The sequence below is a fragment of the Papaver somniferum genome, unplaced genomic scaffold (assembly GCF_003573695.1).
Source record: "Papaver somniferum cultivar HN1 unplaced genomic scaffold, ASM357369v1 unplaced-scaffold_139, whole genome shotgun sequence".
Lineage (NCBI taxonomy): Eukaryota > Viridiplantae > Streptophyta > Magnoliopsida > Ranunculales > Papaveraceae > Papaver > Papaver somniferum.
This window is the reverse complement of record NW_020623156.1, coordinates 2234303-2253586: the sequence shown is the minus strand read 5'-3', so window position 1 is coordinate 2253586 and position 19284 is coordinate 2234303. Positions and strand designations below refer to the sequence as shown.

Genomic DNA, 19284 nt, shown 5'->3' with positions numbered 1-19284 from the left:
GCGATATTCATGCTCCTTTACTTCCGAATGTAGTCGTGTTCTTCATTTCTCAAGAACATCGACAGTATTCGGGAGAAATATTTGATGGTTATCGGCCGAATATTGTTGGTCATATCTTCCTGGATACAAACTGGTAATAATCGGTAGTTTAATGAATTTTTTGTCTCCCGAATATATTTAAGTAGACACACAGTATTCGGAAGTACACTCACTACCGAATATATATATATATATATATATTGAAAAATCTCAAAATTTCTGATATAGGAAAAATCCCATTTTGGGGCCAGTATTTATTCGGAAGACAATATAATGTTATATACTTCCGATTATTTCAATTTCAAAATTTGAAAAGTATAACTTTTTCCCAAATTCTGATTTTTGGGCTATCGTACATTCGGGACTTTACAAAACAATTATCCTCCGAATATAGCAAGTTCAAAACAAACCACGCCTTGGCTCTAGGTGGTTCCAAGGGACAATATAGAATGTTAGACAGCCCATATACGGAAGTTTGGGTAACTAATTATACTTCCGATTATTTCAATTTCAAAATTTGAAAAGTATAAGTTTTTCCCAAATTCTGATTTTTGGGCCATCTTACATTCGGGACTTTACAAAACAATTATCCTCCGAATACAGCAAGTTCAAAACAAACCACGCCTTGGCTCTAGGTGGTTCCAAGGGCCAATATAGAATGTTAGACAGCCCATATTCGGAAGTTTGGGTAACTAATTATACTTCCGATTATTTCAATTTCAAAATTTGAAAAGTATAAGTTTTTCCCAAATTCTGATTTTTGGGCCATCTTACATTCGGGACTTTACAAAACAATTATTCTCCGAATATAGCAAGTTCAAAACAAACCACGCCTTGGCTCTAGGTGGTTCCAAGGGCCAATATAGAATGTTAGACAGCCCATATTCGGAAGTTTGGGTAACTAATTATACTTCCGATTATTTCAATTTCAAAATTTGAAAAGTATAAGTTTTTCCCAAATTCTGATTTTTGGGCCATCGTACATTCGGGACTTTACAAAAAAATTATCCGCCGAATATTGCAAGTTCAAAACAAACCACGCCATGGCTCTAGGTGGTTCCAAGGGCCAATATAGAATGTTAGACAACCCATATTCGGAAGTTTGGGTAACTAATTATACTTCCGATTATTTCAATTTCAAAATTTGAAAAGTATAAGTTTTTCCCAAATTCTGATTTTTGGGCCATCGTACATTGGGGACTTTACAAAACAATTATTCTCCGAATATAGCAAGTTCAAAACAAACCACGCCTTAGCTCTAGGTGGTTCCAAGGGCCAATATAGAATGTTAGACAGCCCATATTCGGAAGTTTGGGTAACTAATTATACTTCCGATTATTTCAATTTCAAAATTTGAAAAGTATAAGTTTTTCCCAAATTCTGATTTTTGGGCCATCGTACATTCGGGACTTTACAAAACAATTATTCTCCGAATATAGCAAGTTCAAAACAAACCACGCCTTGGCTCTAGGTGGTTCCAAGGGCCAAAATAGAATGTTAGACAGCCCATATTCGGAAGTTTGGGTAACTAATTATACTTCCGATTATTTCAATTTCAAAATTTGAAAAGTATAAGTTTTTCCCAAATTCTGATTTTTGGGCCATCGTACATTCGGGACTTTACAAAACAATTATTCTCTGAATATAGCAAGTTCAAAACAAACCACGCCTTGGCTCTAGGTGGTTCCAAGGGCCAATATAGAATGTTAGACAACCCATATTCGGAAGTTTGGGTAACTAATTATACTTCCGATTATTTCAATTTCAAAATTTGAAAAGTATAAGTTTTTCCCAAATTCTGATTTTTGGGCCATCGTACATTCGGGACTTTACAAAACAATTATCCTCTGAATATAGCAAGTTCAAAACAAACCACGCCTCGGCTCTAGGTGGTTCCAAGGGCCAATATAGAATGTTAGACAGCTCATATTCGGAAGTTTGGGTAACTAATTATACTTCCAATTATTTCAATTTCAAAATTTGAAAAGTATAAGTTTTTCCCAAATTCTGATTTTTGGGCCATCGTACATTCGGGACTTTACAAAACAATTATCCTACGAATATAGCAAGTTCAAAACAAACCACGCCTTGGCTCTAGGTGGTTCCAAGGGCCAATATAGAATGTTAGACAACCCATATTCGGAAGTTTGGGTAACTAATTATACTTCCGATTATTTCAATTTCAAAATTTGAAAAGTATAAGTTTTTCCCAAATTCTGATTTTTGGGCCATCGTACATTCGAGACTTTACAAAACAATTATCCTCCGAATATAGCAAGTTCAAAACAAACCACGCCTTGGCTCTAGGTGGTTCCAAGGGCCAATATAGAATGTTAGACAACCCATATTCGGAAGTTTGGGTAACTAATTATACTTCCGATTATTTCAATTTCAAAATTTGAAAAGTATAAGTTTTTCCCAAATTCTGATTTTTGGGCCATCGTACATTCGGGACTTTACAAAACAATTATCCTACGAATATAGCAAGTTCAAAAACCTCAACGGCCATATTTTCAGAAACCTCAACGGCCATATTTTCAAAAATTAGATCCGTTGGAACTCTAATCTATATAAGGAGGGTAACCCCTCTCAGTTATTATTGAGTAACAAATCTGAATGAAAAACCTTTTCAATGGCAAGTCCATCATCAATCGACAACATACTTCGAAGATGCAAGCGAACAACTACATCAATTGCAGCAAGGGAAGAAGAAATACAAAAAAGGAACAAACAACCCAAAAAAATTAAACCATCGTTAGTGGAAACGGAGGAGGAGGAAGAGGAAATCAAGGCTAAGAAGCGAGGTCAAGAACAATTCCATCATAGAGAAAGATTAAAACAAGTTGAGGAAGAGACCGAATGGATAAAAAATTATTACATTGTGAAAGATCTACCCAAAGAACAGCAGGACGATCGTATATTTTGGATTAACGTTTCATTGGGTCCTTTTGTTGGTAAGTACAAGAAGTCACGCCACAATTATGAACCATCCCATGTTTCTTCAAGGGTGCACCATGTTATAAAATTGTGCACCGAGTACAACCGTATTCTTGCTAGGCACAGAGACGACAGGTTTGCGGCACAAGATGCTTATTCCAAGTGGAGAGGAGAGTCGTTTCTACATTTCGAAGCCGCGTTGATTGTTGCATCTCGGACTGGGAAAAAATAATAACATGTGATGTTTGAGTGCTGTAAATTCAAATTTTTAATATTAATCGGCGGTTTGATAACTCCGCTAACCACTCCGATTGTTGCATGACCGTTCTACCATCCCAATCAGTCCTTTTGATCGTAGCTATGGCCGACTTAATTGTAGACAAAGAAGACAAGTTGTCGGGATCTTCCGCCTTTTATTTTACTTAAGATCGCACTCGCTTTTTGGATCCGCATAGACCTCACCGTCTGCATTTGATGTGGTTTTAACTTGGCAACCATTACATGTCCAATTAAATCCAACGGATCATCATGGTTGTGACAACCGTTATCAACTTTATACATTTTATACTCTTTACCTTTAATACCATCAGTCTTATAAAAGACAATCTTAAATGGGCATCCTATCTTCTTGGTATTGCTTCGGTATTTCCTATTCGTCTTCCGTATGTACTTACTATTCTTTCCCTCGTGACTCTTTCGCGTCCCACCTCGCTCACAAATCATTTCAAATCGAGTGTCACTAACATGATTATTTTGAACTACCACGCACATGTTATCTTTTGCCTTGTTCATAAGCCATTCCTTTGCCTCCTTCTTACTTCCAAATGTCTAAACGTGCATAAAACAAAACAAACCTAATAAGCATAACCATTTAACATATAAATTTTGAAAAAAAGAAAAAAGTAGTAATGAGTATACCAAATCGTTTGCATAGTATAGGGAAGTGTCGGGCCTCAAATAGAAGTCATCAACAAACTCTTCAACGGCCTGCATATGAAAGCAACAAATTATTATACAATAATCGGAGGTTATTAAATAAGTCAAACTTCCGAATATTCTATATTCGGAATCCTATCGGTTACCCAAAACACCCGATCTATGCAAATGAATGTACACAGTTTACTGAGTGAAAAAAATGATATATTCGGAGGTAATTAAATAAGTCAAACTTCTGAATACTTTATATTCGGAATCCTATCGGTTACCCAAAACACCCGATTTATGCAAATGAATGTACACAGTTTACTGAGTGCAAAAAATGATATAATCGGAAGCTAAAATATATAGTAAAACAGCCGAATATAAATAACCGGGAGATAACTTTAATCGATAAACATCCGATTTTCAAGTTTTCGGAAATTTTATTTTGAGGCCACTGTTATATTCGGCAGTCAAATAATGTTAAACTATTACCGATTGTAAAGGATAAGAATACTGAGTTTTGAAATTTTCTGAGGAATTCGTTTTTGGGGCCATTCGGAGGTAAATAACTCTACATAACTACCGAATGTAGATATTTTTGGAAAACCAGTTTGGGGTTTTTCTCATATTCGGCAGTAAACTAGTATCTTGTAACTACCGAATATACATATTTGGTACTCAGTGTGTTATATATGTAAGTTTAATCGAGAAATTATCTACCGAATCTGGGTAGTTCATGGCATTCAATGCATGCAATAATCGGTGTTTCTTGTTTACAAAAGCACACAAACGCATGCAAATCGAGTATTTGAGTTTCTTAACATAATACCTGTGTTTTACATGCATCGTTAGCTTCAATATCATGCGATTCTCCATTTTCTTCCATGAAAGGGTCGTCTATGTTTTCCTCTCCACAAAAGTTTGGATCATTCAACATATACCCCAAATCGTCTTCTCTAAACGGTCGTGAACCCTCAACATTTTGTTCTTCGTCATGATTCTCACCTTCTTCTTCGTATCCATCCATTTTTGTAGTGATAAAATGGGTTTTCTCTTTTTTTCCTTCACCTTCTTCTCTATAACTCTAACAACTCAAAAATTAAAAAGAAATGGAAAAAATGAAACACAAATCATTCTAATACTGCACCGACTACAATCGGAAGTATGGGAACGATTTTGGCTTCCGATTGCATTCGGAGGGTAACAATGTTATCATATACTCCGAATATATAAGGGTAATTTTGCCATTACGAATTACGCGAGATAAGGGCTGGCTACATTTTCCCTTTGGGTGACCTTTTTTGTTTTATTGTTGGCCCCTAAATCCTTTTGAGTGGCCCCTAAAAACGCCAGGCTAATTAAGACCAATTTTTTATTAAAAATATGCTATAAATTAAATATACTGTCTAATTTAAGATAACCCAAAATAAATTGAACTAAAATGAAATTAAAATGGAATTAAAATAATAAAATGATATATATATATATATACTAAAAGGTTAAGACATTTGTAAAAAATTTAAGACACTTATAAGAATAGTTGAAAAATCATAATTTAAGTAATTCATATTTTCAATTTGAGACTCTTATATACGTGGAAGCACTAAAGACACGTATATGTGTCTCGAACCCAAAAATCAATATGTCTCAAAATGGACCATATGGTGTAGTGTTTTAACAATAAGATAACTCAATACGACTAGAAGTTTGAGGATATTAAATATTGTCACTGCTTTAGAGAAGTTAACTTTGATGTTGATACATTAGCTATAAGTGGGGGTGATTTAGGTGCTGCTGAAAGAGTAATAAACGTGGGAAGGCCTTCGTTTCTTAAATGCATTGAGATGCCAGATGTAGTCTACTCCAGATTCTGCTGGTTAGTTTGATTTTTTCTTTGTTTTTGTTCTTTTTAGATTTGGTACTCTTAGGTCTAGACCTGTAATCTCTTATTTTTGACTTTTATCATTAAATTAATATAAAAAAAAGTGGTTCAACAAATTTTTGTTATCATAGAGCTAGTTAAAAAAAGTAAAATTAACATAAAACGTCATTGTAAATTTCCAGCTAGTTTGACACTTATTAGGTAGAGATCAAAAACGTTATTATAAAAAGAAAGAAAAAAACAAAGTCCTACGTGGAATTATTATTTGTACTTTTATCTATAAAATCTTTTGTTTAATGAACCATCTATAATTGTTCAAGGTCTTATTTTGCTAAATTTCTTGCTTGATAATCGATCATGAATCTTTGGTATCTTTGATCCTCTTAAATACTCAAATTTGACCAAGTAGCATCTCTGAAAAGTAACTTATCAATCAGGATGGAGCTAGAATTTTAAGAGAGCGAGCGAGAAAAATTACACCACGAAATTAAAAAGACCAGCAAAAGAAAAAACTGCACATCAAAAATTGTGTTACAGACTAAGCCGAGCTCTTAATAATTCAACATGGCAATAATTCAATTTTTTCAAAAATTTATAGTAGAGGTAATATATTTCTCTTTGTGTTTTTTGTTATATCATATACGATTGAGAAATTTAGAAACAAGTTTAGTTACTTGGGTTTAAGGGTGCAGATACTTGGGTTTAGGGGTGCAAAACTTGTTTATATTTTTTTTATTTGGGCTTGCAAAATCATAAGCCTGGGGAAGTTTTTTATTTTTCTTTGAAGTTGCCTTTTTATCTTTGGGGTAGGATACCATATTCGAAACTCATAAAGGAAATCTACAAGGGATTAGAGATATGAAGATATTTGAACTGCGTTAGTCCATATATATGTTCCCACTAGCTAACTTGACCCCCTGATCTGTACTGAAGCAGATTGTTGAATGTCGTCGGTTTGAAACCAAACATCTGTACACACAACAAAAGAGTTTTGCTTGTTGTGCAAGGTATTATTTGTACTTTTATCTATAAAATCTTTTGTCTAATGAACCATCTCTAATTGTGCAAGGTATTATTTTGCTAAAGTTCTTGTCTCGATATAACAAAATCGGTCATGAATCTGTGGAAACTTTGGTGCTCTTAAATACTCAAATTTGACCAACTAACATATGTAATAAGTAACTTACCAGTCAGGGGTGGAGCTAGAATTTTAAGAGAGTGAGCGAGAAGCAAATACACCACAAAATAAATAGACCAGCAAAAGAAAAAACTCATTGCACATCAAAAATTGTGTTAAAGACACCTAATAACCCGAGCTCCAAGCAATTCAAGTCTTCGTTCATGCCTTCATGGCAATAATTCAAGTTTATCAAGAATTTGTAGCATTAGTATATTTCTCTTTTGTGCTTGTTATAACATGTGATTGAGAAATTTAGAAACAAGTTTAGTTACTTGGGTTTACAGGTGCAAAACATGTTTGTAGGGATGTGTAAAAAAATCGGAACCGCGGATTTCACCCGTATCCGTCCGCAAAATTGCGGGTAAAATCCAATCCGCAAGAGCTATGTGCCGGACACGGGTGGGATTCTCAAATCTGCATGTTTACACGGTTTGGTTGCGGTTGGACTTTACAATCCGTGGATTTACCCGCATCCGCACCCCTCTCTCTCACATACACTATCTATTATTGTGTTTCTCTGAAGAGGTAAAGTCGTATGTCAAACTGACAACTCTAAAGCTTTTTCACCACCATTACTTTACTTTTCTCTGTGTAACAATGTCAAATGCCCCAAATAAATCTCCAAATTTTAACTAACACTCATCCGAACCCAATTCCTTTTTTATTTAGTCGCATGGGTTAGTTACGGTTTTGAAGTGATCGTTTATTTTGTCTCCTTCAACTGCGGTCAACTCAGGATTGATGCAAATTCTATCTACATATTACTATGTCTCTTGTTTTTTTCAGACTGAAAATTTGAAGAATGGACTCTTTTTTTTTTTGTGAAGTAGAAAGGTTAAAATTTTTATTCGAAAAGAAAAAGGAGAAACAGACAAGAGCGCCTAAGCGAGTCCAGATGTGAGGTCAAGGCCAGCACCAAAAACGCAGAAAACAAAACAAAGGGTTGGCACATGCCCACACCCGTGCCAAGCAAAACATAAAAGATTAAGCAAAGCATCCTACACATCAAGCAACAACAAACTATTTGTGCTTCCTCCTAGCAGCCGATCTTTGACCCTTGCCCAGATTTTCATTGCTTCCCTTGTCAGGGATATTCCCATTCCATCTGAGCCTAGAAAGCTCCTTCTCAGTCTTCTTTCGAACTTTGTCTACGTAAGCAGTGAAGGGAGCACTATTGTCGGATTCTACATCTGACAACTCTTCGCTATCCTCTTCACACTCTTCAATAATAAATTTATCATTCGGTACATTGAAAGAGTTATTAGTACTTACTTTGACAGAATTTTCACTATTCCTAGCAACACATGTCTTGTTGTTATTTCTGTTTCAGAATTCTTGGAGTTACCATCTTTAACTACCATATCTCTAGCAAGATCCTTCTTTCTGTTTATTGGGAATCGACTTTGAGACCCATATGGAAAATCACTGAGCATCAGAAAGGGGTTGTGCTTTACCTCTTTTCTACAATCTGCGCCACTGGCTCAGAGATTGAAATCTTACTAGCGGTTTTCTATGGTACTTTTGCTGCAGTACCTAAAGCTGAATTCTTCACCTTTTCCACTGATGTGTCGCCCACATTTTTACAAGCACCACCAGTATTTCCTTGCTTGTTCCCTGGTGACGTAGATGTCTGAGAGACATAGGAAGATGCTTTTGCTATTGCATTGTGTTGCTTCACTGGAGACTTAGGAGTCTGAGGTAAGGTTGTTCCATCTATCCTCTTAAAACCCGCACTTGTAGCTTTGTAATGTTTTCCTGGTGAACAAATAGCAGTTGATGTCTTCTTATTGCATCCCCTGTCTGCATTATTCTTACCTTTTACCTCTGTCCATTTCTCTTGACAAGCTGGAAACATTACTACTGCATTTGGAGCGGTAATTATGCTTGGAGCTTGAATCTCTCTTCTTTTCTCTGCCAATACAATCTCAACAGTACCAAGTTTTTCAGGCACTGTAGGAGCTAAATGTGCACCACCGACCGGTACACCAACATTGGGAAAAACAATCTCCATTCTATTCTAATCCTTAGTTGTTCTTGGAATGAACTTGCTTGTTTCCGAGTGAGCAGTAGCACCATTGGAAGCAGTATTGTCCACAATAGCGCCAATCCCAGCCCTTCCATCAACCACTTCACTTCGAGCAATGTGTTGTACTTCAGCTACCTCTTTGTTGTCTTGATTTCCACTAATCTCATTCCCTTAGAGTTGTCTTGCATTCTCCAAGACAGTTGGCTTGCAAACTTTCTTTGATGGCCATCTAGTCTTCTTCTTCTTTCCACAAGCCTTTGTAGATTGACCAAAAACCCTACAAACATCACACTTATGCGGCTTCCATTGATACACTACTGGAAGTTCGAAGGCAAACTTACCATCTATCAATAGGGGTATCTTTTCTGGATAATCAAACTCCACATCTATTTCAATACACACTCTTGCAAAAGCTAACCTATCTTGATTGATTGTACAATCATCAACAGATAGAGGTTTTCCTAAGTAGCTAGAAAGCAGACCTAAACCCTCCTCGTCCCACATGTGAAGTGGAACTCCATATATCAATACCCAAATAGGAACTGATTTCACCTCTGTAATACACTTCTCCATCATGTGAGACCATGGTTTCAGTGTGAAAAGTTTATTTGAAATAAGGAATGAACCAGTATCTAACACCTTTTTACGGTCTTCATCATCATTGAACTCAAAGATGAAAGCACAGTCACTATAAAGCTTTATACTTACCTCCTTGTTGAATTTCCAAAGCTTGCTTACTGCCAATTGAACTGCTGCAAAGGAAAGTCTTTTCCCAACAAAGAACCCAACCACAAGATTTTCGCATCTTTCCATCCTTGCTGAAGCAGTATCAGTTTGAGCAGCTACCAATACCTTCCCATCAACTTCAACTGGTGGTGTATACTTCAAAGGGGTAACCGGAGTTTTAGCCCTGGGCATTGGAAATAATGCTCTCCATTCTTGATTTTTCACTGATTCTTTTCCCAACCTGTTTGAGATGGTAGAATAAGCTTCGGGTTGTTCACAATTTCAGCACCCACCAACTCTAACTCGGATTCAGCGTTCAAACTAGGGTTTGAAATCAAACTCTTATTCACTCTATACGATTCCACTAATGATGGAAAATCACTATTACACTGTCTTGATTGAGCAATAGTCACAGTATTTTGCATTGAATCACTCTGGTTTCCATTGAATCTTGGGGGAGAAGAGGCCGCCATGGATGAAGAGGAGAATTCAGATCTGAAATCGCGTTTGATTTCGCCGCCACGTCATCACTCCTTCTCTCTCCTCAATCCCCTGCTTTCCAGAATGGACTTATTTCAGAGGCATGATTCTTGAAGTATGCAGCTATTCTTTGTTTCATTTTACTAATTGTTTCATTTTACTAAATAGATATATAAATTGTTTAACGTGATAGTATGACATTGTATAAACAAAAATGTAAGTTTGAATTTAAATTTCTTGCACAAACTTTGTGACCGATAGGAGAGTATTTTTTCACCCTATGGATGAGCATTTTTTTTCTCTTGACTAAATCCGCGATTAATCCGCATTCGGTCCGTATTACCCGCTGATCCGTAGATATCAAATTCGCAGGTGAATGGGCCGGACACGGTTGGATTTTCCAAATCCACAACTTTGACGGTTTGGACGCGGGTGACCTCTAATCGGCATCCGTCCGTCCGTTGCACACCCATCCATGTTTGCATTTTTTTTATATGGGCTTACAAAATCATAAGCCTAGTGAAGTTCTTTTTTGTTTTTTTGAAAGCTAAGTCTAGTGAAGTTGCCTTTTGTTTTTCGGGCGGCGAGTTATAACCCCAAAGATGTCACTATCCATCCACAAAAAACCCATGAAAATAAAAGTAACACAAAAATCCAAAAAAGAAAAAGTAAAACAAAAACTAATATTGAAATTTGGGGTTTTTGTATCAATTTTTAAAAATTTGGGGTTTTTGTACCAATTTTGTTTACGATGGAGTTTTAATGAATCCCAACATTTGAGTGGGTTTTTTACACCACAAGTTTGGTCACCTTGGGTTTTATGACTAGTTTTTTTTTTTTTTGGTAGGATACCATATTCGAAACTCATAAAGGAAATCTACAAGGGATAAGGGATATACGATCATATTTGAACTACGCTAGTCCATACCTTCCCATTGGCCGACTTGACCCCTGATCTGTACTGAAGCAGATTTTTGAATGTTGTCAGTTTGGAACCAACCGTTTGAAACCAAACATCTGTACATACAACAAAAGAGTTTTACTTCATGGCTTAGAGATGGCCAACTGGACAAGAAAAATCAAACTCTAAATCGATCTCCAATGAGAAGACACTTTAAGATCTCTTATCCAAAATCCTTGCCATTTTAAATCTCTTATTTAAACACCGCAACAGCAAGAACCACAGACATCATCTGTCTTGCAATCATTTGTAATTAATTTTAGCACTTCAACTTACACATAATCCAGTACTTAGCAATGGCAGCTTCTACAATGGCTCTCTCTTCACCAACATTTTCCGGTAAGGCACTTGTTCCTTCCAGCTCTGAAGTTTTTGGTGAAGGAAGAATCTCCATGAGAAAAACCATCTCAAAGCCCAAAACCGTTTCAGCTAGTCCATGGTAGGGTCCTGACCGTGTTAAGTACTTGGGGCCATTCTCTGGTGAGTCTCCATCATACTTAACTGGTGAATTCGCAGGTGATTACGGTTGGGACACCGCCGGGCTTTCTGCTGACCCAGAAACCTTCGCCAAGAACCGTGAGCTCGAGGTCATTCACTGCAGATGGGCTATGTTGGGAGCTCTTGGATGTGTTTTCCCCGAATTGTTAGCTCGCAACGGTGTTAAATTCGGTGAAGCTGTTTGGTTCAAGGCCGGTTCGCAAATCTTCAGTGAAGGTGGACTGGACTACTTGGGTAATCCAAGTTTGGTTCATGCTCAGAGCATCCTAGCTATATGGGCAACACAAGTTATCTTGATGGGAGCAGTTGAAGGTTACAGAGTTGCAGGAGGACCACTAGGTGAGATCTTCGACCCTCTTTACCCAGGTGGAAGCTTCGATCCATTAGGCTTAGCGGATGACCCAGAGGCTTTTGCTGAATTGAAGGTGAAGGAGATTAAGAACGGGAGATTGTCTATGTTTTCCATGTTTGGGTTCTTTGTACAAGCAATTGTGACCGGAAAGGGTCCTTTGGAAAACTTGGCTGACCACTTAGCTGATCCCGTCGCCAACAACGCCTGGAACTACGCCACCAACTTCGCCCCCGGCAAATGAATCAGATTAATTGTTAAATCAGATGAAATGAACGTGTTGTCTTTGAATTTGCATTTTTGGAGAATTGTTTGACGTGCGTTTGTAATGTACATTTTAATTAATTTAATGAATTTTTTGCCTATTTTAATTAATTAATTTTATCATCAAAAACTTTCTAGTAGAGACGCTGTCCCTTAGTGAATATTTAGAGGCATTCTTCTGACTTTTAAGGAAATTAATAGTCGAACGCAGATCTCGAAGTTAAGAATGAATTCTTTAGACCACTTACTTCACTGAGGTTGACTTTAACTCATTTATTAGCCGTTCTCACTTCTCAAAATGTGAGTTGCATTGCTTGGACTTTACTTTGTGTGAATACACTTGAGATCTAGACAAGAGGTAGCAGTATGAGCATAGACGGCAACAGTGTTGAAGAAGGAGGAATGACAGAGAAAAGCAATCATAATCCTCCTACTAAAGACGATCATGAGGATTCATCTTCATCAAAGGTAATGAAATGGGGTTTACTCATACTAAGCTGCATATTTAATCTAGTAGGATTTACAGTAGGACCTATACTGAATAGAATATATTTTTTACATGGCGGTAAGAAGATATGGCTATATAGTTGGTTACAAACGGCTGGATTTCCTGTACTAATCATTCCACTCGCAATCATTTATGCCAGACGTGATCGAAACCTAATTAGAATCAACTTCTTTGCGTCTCAAAAGCTTTTGATTTGTGCTGCACTCATAGGCATTATCTATGGAGTTCTGAATTTTACGTTTTGTTATGGTTTGTTGTATCTTCCTGTATCAACATGGTCTCTCATTTGTACGACCCAACTTATTTTCACATCCTTTATTTCCTTCATTTGGGTCAAACATAAGTTTACTCCTTATACGGTGAATGCGATTGTAGTAATAATAACAGGTTGTGTACTACTTGGTATAAGAAGGGCCGGTGACCGTCTCCCTGGTGTTACAAATTCTCAGTACTCGCTGGGTTTCTTTATAACTTTAGCTTCGGCTGCAATTTTAGGATTCATTCTAGTAAGTACTCAAGTTGCTTATGCCAAGGCCAACCAGGCCATGACGTATCCTATTGTGTTGCAGTTTCTTCTTTGTATGTGCTTCTTTGGTACAGTAAGTTCCTCAATTGGATGTCTGATAAGCAAAGATTTCCTGGCGATTCAAAGAGAAGCAAGTGAATTTGGCTTGGGAGCAAAATCGTACTACCTCGTATTAGTTTTAAATATGGTATTCTGGCAGCTAATGCTTATCGGAAGAGTGGGGATTATATTTTGTACCTCCTCTCTCTTTGCTGGAGTCATGAGCGCGGTATTTCTTCCCATCTCTCAGATTGCTGCCGTGTTAACATTTCATGAGAGTTTTCCAGCAGAAAAAGGGATGGCGTTGGTTCTGACTCTTTGGGGCTTCACTTCTTACTTCTATGGCGTCTACAAGACGACCAGAAGACTAAAATCGGCAACCATGCAATAATGTAAACGCTTTATGTCTTTTATCCTTGTGGCTCTGCAGATAAATATAAATTCAAGCTTTTTGAATCTGATTCAATGTGTTGGTCACTTTTTTGAGTCAGATCCGATTCAACTAAATTTTATTCCATGGCTTTGGTCCATGGTTCTCGGAATTTTATTCGCTGACTCGAGTCAGATCGCGAGTCAGATCTGGCTCAAACTAAAAAAACAATCTGTCTAACGTTGACTCATGCCAAGTCGGATGTAGACGGTGGGCGTCAGCAAAAAAAAAAACGAATATGTTAGGGGCTCGCAGGCCTAGTCTCGTGGGTGGAAAGGCAACATTGTGGACAAATTATGACCAACTCTGATTGAAGGGAGAGTAGCTCCCCTAAAGAGGGTAGTGGTGCACTCAGACAATTACTATGACAAACTTGCTAATTACCTAGAGCGGATGATAAAACTCTACCACAACCAACTGAGAATAGCTAAGTTAGTCCACTAGCCTACCGACTCTATCAGCACTATGAGGGCTTAATTAGATAACTGATAAAATCAAGTAGGAAGCACCTAAAGGTAACCACAAGTTTATTTATTTTTTGGCAGAGGCTAGCAAATAGATAACTGATAAAATCAAGGAAAAACAATTAGTCAATTCTTGGAGAAACGAATTATTATTATGGTGAACAAACTTGAGTTTGTGATTCTAATGAAGAAATAAGAACACTTCCAAACATAAAACTGACTCCAAATTTATAGACTAGGAATGACACCATATTCTTCCAAGTAGTTGTACTACATTGTTGTTGTAGTACTATACTTGATTGAGTTTATGGATTGAAAGTCTTCACATATTCTTCTATAGACTTGAAAAGGGCAGCGAAGTTTCCTTTCCCAAATCCTCCGCATCCGCCTTTCTGAACAGTATTACCTTCTGCATCTTCCACCATACATCCAACCCTCTGAATTATCTCTAGAAATATTGTTGGCCTGGAAATGTCAAAGAAAATGAATATTTGAACTCACTGTCTCAAAATGGTCTATTTGCAATTTTCTTTTTCTGAATACTACGTGCAAATTCCAAATTTATAGTAATTTAAAAAATGCAACAAAAAGATGAGACATTGTATATTTTACTTAGTTAACATACCTATCTCCCACAGGTTTGGTGAAGATTTGAAGCAAAACACCTTGATCATCTTTGTCAACCAAAATCCCCAGCTTTTCACACTTTTTGATCTCTTCATCACTCAAAACTCCATCACCAATTCTGCTGTTCAAATGCTTATAATACGTTGGTGGTGGTGGTGGCATGAATTCAAACCCAAAACTAGTTCTCTTTTGCATCTCTTCCAATGTCTTAAATATATCATATGTACCAAGTGCGAGATGTTGTACTCCCTCGCCTTCATTATGTTCAAGAAACGTTTGAACCTGACTCTTTCTTTCTGTACCATAAACTGGTTCTGTGATATTCAGTAACACGGATTCGTCATTGTTTGCCAATGCAACCGAGTTCAAACCGCTCTGGCTGTTGCCTCTTATATCATCTGCAGTAAATTGAGCAAACTCGTGCAACCCCATAAACTTTTTCACATAGTTTACAACTTCTGCCATATTCCATACACTTCCTGCTACATGATCCACATGTCGAAACCCAAAATCATCCGAACTCTTTGAACTCGAATCCTCTATACCTGTACAGACTGTAGAAAAGAAAAAAGTCATTCATGTACTTAATCGTTCCTAGGCTAGGCCTATGTTGTATTAGGCGCGCTTAGGCGTCGAGGAAAATCTTAAAAACTCAAAATTTAGTCACACTTGGGCGTCTTTTTTCCCTAGGCGCCTCATGCAGCTAGGCGAGCGCCCAGGGCGCCTTTTACAGCATATCCTAGGCATAACTGGTTTATTAGGGGTGAAAGTGAGGTTGTTAACAAAAGTATTGCATAAGGTATCACTGCCTTGATAAAGTGAGGTTGTTAACAAAAGTACCAAACTCAATAAAAAAATTACATATCATACGTACCTTTAAAAGATGGCAGGAAAACCATATCAGAACTTGAGTTCTTGAAGCTAATATAACGCAGAACAACATCCCCATAAAGTTCAATCTCTGAAATGAGTACCCCATTACCGATTTCCATAGCAGGAGATGACGCTTTGGCACCATACGAAATGCTGGTTTTGAACGCAGATTCAGCATCATCTACTTCTATAGCAATTGCTCTAACACCAAAACCATGTGAAGCAAAAAAAGATCGAGCCGCACAATGGTTAAAAGTAGGGATGGAAGCAGTAGTAGTGCCAATTGGATTTTCCCCTATCGAAGGAGAGTAAGGAGCAGTGAAAACTAAGTTAAGATCACCTGATTGGAGAAGATAAGAAACATGTACCATATTTCCGGTAGTGAGATCAGATTTTGCAACAATTGGCATGCCAAGTCCGAATGAAAAACGCCGAGCACTACTGGTTGCATCACCACACCAGAACTCGATATGGTGGAACTTTTTGACTGCAAATCTATCTGATTTTGGATTTGTTCTTACGAAATTCGCATGACCGACTAGTTTAAATTCTAATCTTGACTCATCACCATGGTTGTTTTGCTGCATATCCATCTCAATATCTTTTGCTTGCAAAAAACAAATCTCAATCTCTTAGCCCTCTCTCCCTGGCTAGCTGTCACCCTGTATCTCTCTCTTTATATGATAGATCTGCTCCAAGGGTAATGTATTTAGTGCAATTCTTCTGATGGAATATAGTTGAATGCGTTTTGTCAAATTTGTCAGTTCAACTGCCATAGAAAATCACGAAATAATATATGCCATGTGTAGATGGATCTGATCAGACCAGCGCGCGCATGAAGAATCATAAATGGATTTTACTAATAAATGGTCCCATTACATGCTCCTGCAAATCTTTTCGTCCTTGCGAGATTCTCTTTATTTGGTAGCGTAATTAGATACTTAAATGCATATTCATGTTCTTTGTCATTGCACTTGCAACTTATATAGCAAGATGATAAATTTGCAACACATATATCAAGAACTTAATTAAGATAGATATATACAGCGTATCATGCATGCATCTCAGCCTGTGATGCATATACAAATTTCTTTTTAAATTGGAGTCCAGATACCACAGCTTTTATTTATCAAATATCTCTCTCAATCGCCCTTCTTTAAAATTAATCTCATCAACGCTCTCACTGTCTGCGCTTTGATCTCCCATTAACGACAAAAATGTCCAGTGAACTACCAGTTTGTGTCCTCAAGTCCCAACCAGTTCTAATATGCCCTGAAAAACCAACTCCAAAATGTTCATTATATCTCTCTAACATAGATAATCTAGATTATCTAAGGTATCATTTTGAACTCCTGTGGATTTATAGAAAATCAATACCTATTGAAGATTTAAAGTCTTCCCTTTCTAAAGTTCTTTTTCATTACTATCCATTAGCTGGAAGGGTTAGAATATGTGCGGATGATGAAGACAGACTTGAAGTTGATTGTAATGGTAAAGGTGCTTTACTTGCTGAAGGATTCATGGAGTTTAGCGCTGATGAGTTTTTGAAAGATAATACATGGCTTAACCCAGCCTGGAAGGATAAGCTCTTGTTTAAAGTTGATGCTCAAAGCGGCTTGGATACTCCTCCTCTTGTGATTCAGGTATGTATTTATGTCTCGAATATTTTCCAAACAGCAGATGTTTCTATGATAGAGTAGCAAATTTGACTCGACGGAAATCCAAATTTTGATGACCTTGGAAAATTAAATGGGAACAAGTAAACTAAATTGCTTTAATGTCGTCCATAATTCACTATGGTTGGTTCACTATGGTTGGTTGTCATGCTGTTAGATCGAAAAATGTTCGAGTCGCCCGACAATTTTTTTCCTTTCATTTAAGTCCCGACATATTTTAATCTCAGATTATAATGAGTAATATTGAGACCATTTTACCATTCTATTGTGCAACGGACAATATTTTGCATAATTCAGTTCTCTAATTACAATATGTCGAATGTAGGCAACATATCTAAGCTGCCGAGGAATGTTGATGTGCATCGCTATGCACCACTGCATGGCCGATGGTACTGGTGCATCGAAGTTTCTCCATGATTGGGCATACATACATACTAATCCCAACATGGATCTTCCAATTCCGCCAATCCACTACCGGGAAATGTTGAAACCTAGAAACCCTCTACAAGTACCCTTCGATCATCCTAAATTCACCGGCATTACTCAAGATTTTGATATTCCTACATATCTTCAATCTCAAACATTGGCTCCTAGTTGCTTCACCATTACACCATCACATATCCAACATCTCAAACAATTATGTGAACCCTCTCTAAAATGCACCACATTTGAAGCACTAGCTGCACACGTCTGGCGCTGTTACGTTAAAGCCCTAAATCTACCTCCATCACTCATAGTCCAACTCTTCATCCCAACAAGCATGAAGACAAACATAGAACCAAATTTGCCAAAAGGGTATTACGGTAACGGTGTTGTACTTGCATGTGCTGGAACGACAGTTAAAGAATTAGTGACTGCTAAGACGAACCATATTGTAGAACTAATTCAGAATGCTATAAGAAGAGTACGATGTAATGATTATGTGAGATCTTTGATTGATATTATCGAAGAGAAAAAAGTACCTCCTTTACATATAAGTCAATTGAGTATATCTGATTGGAGAATGCTGGGGTTCCATGAATTGGATTTTGGTGAAGGTAAGCCTTTACATATAAGCCAATTGGCCAGTGAAGCTATGTGTAAGTTTCTACCGTTCATCGGTGATAGTAACGCTGCAAAGGTTCTTGTTTGGGTACCTAAGAATATTGTGCACAAATTTGAATATTACATGATGAATGATTTCATTCAAGAATATGTCAAGTTGATCAGTGTTGGTGGCTTGAAGTTTGAAGGAAAGAAGATCAGGAGTAAGGTATAAGAACTTTGGAGAAGAGCTAGTTTGGAAGGATGAGAATTCGAAAGGAGAAGCCAACTATAAAATACTCTATCGCAATAGGCAGAATTAGAAAAATCAAAGGCCTAATTTATGTGAAACGATATCATTCACAATATAGAACTTCTGTCATGTTTTTAATTTGTTTTTTTGTTTTCCATTTCCTAAAGTTTTTAATGTTTATGAGCATACTATTGATTTGAGAATGTTGATCGTTTTTAGCCAATTTTCTTAACTTTTTATTTAAGTTTTGTTCTTACGATTCAAAGGAAGTTTTTCTTTGAACTCTATTATTGGGGCTTAAGGGGGTGAGTTTTTGGGGGCTAAAATGCTATGTGTAGGCAAAAATTGGATAGGGGATACAAGGTATATAAAAAAGTCAAAAATACCCTTACCTAAATTTCACTATTCATTAAAAAAAGAATTAAATCCTAAATTTATAATCTTCTCCTTCTTCTCACATTTACAAATCATGATGATCATGATTTAATCATGATGAAGATCATTAAAAAAAGAAACTAAATCTATTATCCTCTCCTCATCCCTCTTTTCTCATTCATAAATTGTGATAAAGATGATGATCATAGTTTTATCACGATGAGAGC

General features: G+C 37.0%; 5 protein-coding genes across 5 annotated transcripts; 3 read left to right on the top strand and 2 right to left on the bottom strand.

Annotated features, from left to right (window-relative positions):
- Positions 1-9156: 9156 nt before the first annotated feature.
- Positions 9157-9903, bottom strand: LOC113335253. The gene has a single exon (XM_026581361.1). The coding sequence runs from the start codon at positions 9901-9903 to the stop codon at positions 9157-9159; it is 747 nt and encodes a 248-aa protein (XP_026437146.1).
- A 1484-nt stretch (positions 9904-11387) lies between these two features.
- Positions 11388-12349, top strand: LOC113335186 (chlorophyll a-b binding protein of LHCII type 1-like). The gene has a single exon (XM_026581311.1). It carries the CDS (start codon positions 11761-11763, stop codon positions 12241-12243), a length of 483 nt encoding a protein of 160 aa, XP_026437096.1. The 5' UTR covers positions 11388-11760; the 3' UTR covers positions 12244-12349.
- Positions 12350-12608: 259 nt separating this feature from the next.
- On the top strand, positions 12609-13792 carry LOC113335185 (purine permease 3-like). The gene is made up of 2 exons (XM_026581310.1): positions 12609-12731; positions 13341-13792. Exons 1-2 carry the CDS (start codon positions 12630-12632, stop codon positions 13725-13727), a joined length of 489 nt encoding a protein of 162 aa, XP_026437095.1. The 5' UTR covers positions 12609-12629; the 3' UTR covers positions 13728-13792.
- A 585-nt stretch (positions 13793-14377) lies between these two features.
- LOC113335184 (4-hydroxyphenylpyruvate dioxygenase-like) lies at positions 14378-16448 on the bottom strand. The gene is made up of 3 exons (XM_026581309.1): positions 15732-16448; positions 14856-15411; positions 14378-14695 (listed from the first exon to the last, which is right to left on the bottom strand). Exons 1-3 carry the CDS (start codon positions 16321-16323, stop codon positions 14536-14538), a joined length of 1308 nt encoding a protein of 435 aa, XP_026437094.1. The 5' UTR covers positions 16324-16448; the 3' UTR covers positions 14378-14535.
- A 499-nt stretch (positions 16449-16947) lies between these two features.
- Positions 16948-18896, top strand: LOC113335252 (fatty alcohol:caffeoyl-CoA acyltransferase-like). Its single transcript, XM_026581360.1, has 2 exons — positions 16948-17373; positions 17732-18896. The coding sequence occupies exons 1-2, from the start codon at positions 16948-16950 to the stop codon at positions 18662-18664; spliced, it is 1359 nt and encodes a 452-aa protein (XP_026437145.1). The 3' UTR covers positions 18665-18896.
- The last annotated feature ends 388 nt before the right edge of the window (positions 18897-19284 follow it).

Excerpts from the sequence above, each read along its gene's own strand:
- LOC113335185 (XM_026581310.1), top strand. The coding sequence starts at position 12,630 with ATGAGCATAGACGGCAACAGTGTTGAAGAAGGAGGAATGACAGAGAAA. Across the intron at positions 12,732-13,340 it reads AGGATTCATCTTCATCAAAG|TTTCTTCTTTGTATGTGCTT; the intron begins GTAATGAAATGG and ends ATTGTGTTGCAG.
- LOC113335253 (XM_026581361.1), bottom strand. The coding sequence starts at position 9,903 with ATGCCCAGGGCTAAAACTCCGGTTACCCCTTTGAAGTATACACCACCA.
- LOC113335252 (XM_026581360.1), top strand. The coding sequence starts at position 16,948 with ATGTCCAGTGAACTACCAGTTTGTGTCCTCAAGTCCCAACCAGTTCTA. Across the intron at positions 17,374-17,731 it reads CTCCTCCTCTTGTGATTCAG|GCAACATATCTAAGCTGCCG; the intron begins GTATGTATTTAT and ends TGTCGAATGTAG.
- LOC113335186 (XM_026581311.1), top strand. The coding sequence starts at position 11,761 with ATGTTGGGAGCTCTTGGATGTGTTTTCCCCGAATTGTTAGCTCGCAAC.
- LOC113335184 (XM_026581309.1), bottom strand. The coding sequence starts at position 16,323 with ATGGATATGCAGCAAAACAACCATGGTGATGAGTCAAGATTAGAATTT. Across the intron at positions 15,412-15,731 it reads TTTCCTGCCATCTTTTAAAG|TCTGTACAGGTATAGAGGAT; the intron begins GTACGTATGATA and ends TCTTTTCTACAG. Across the intron at positions 14,696-14,855 it reads ACCAAACCTGTGGGAGATAG|GCCAACAATATTTCTAGAGA; the intron begins GTATGTTAACTA and ends TGACATTTCCAG.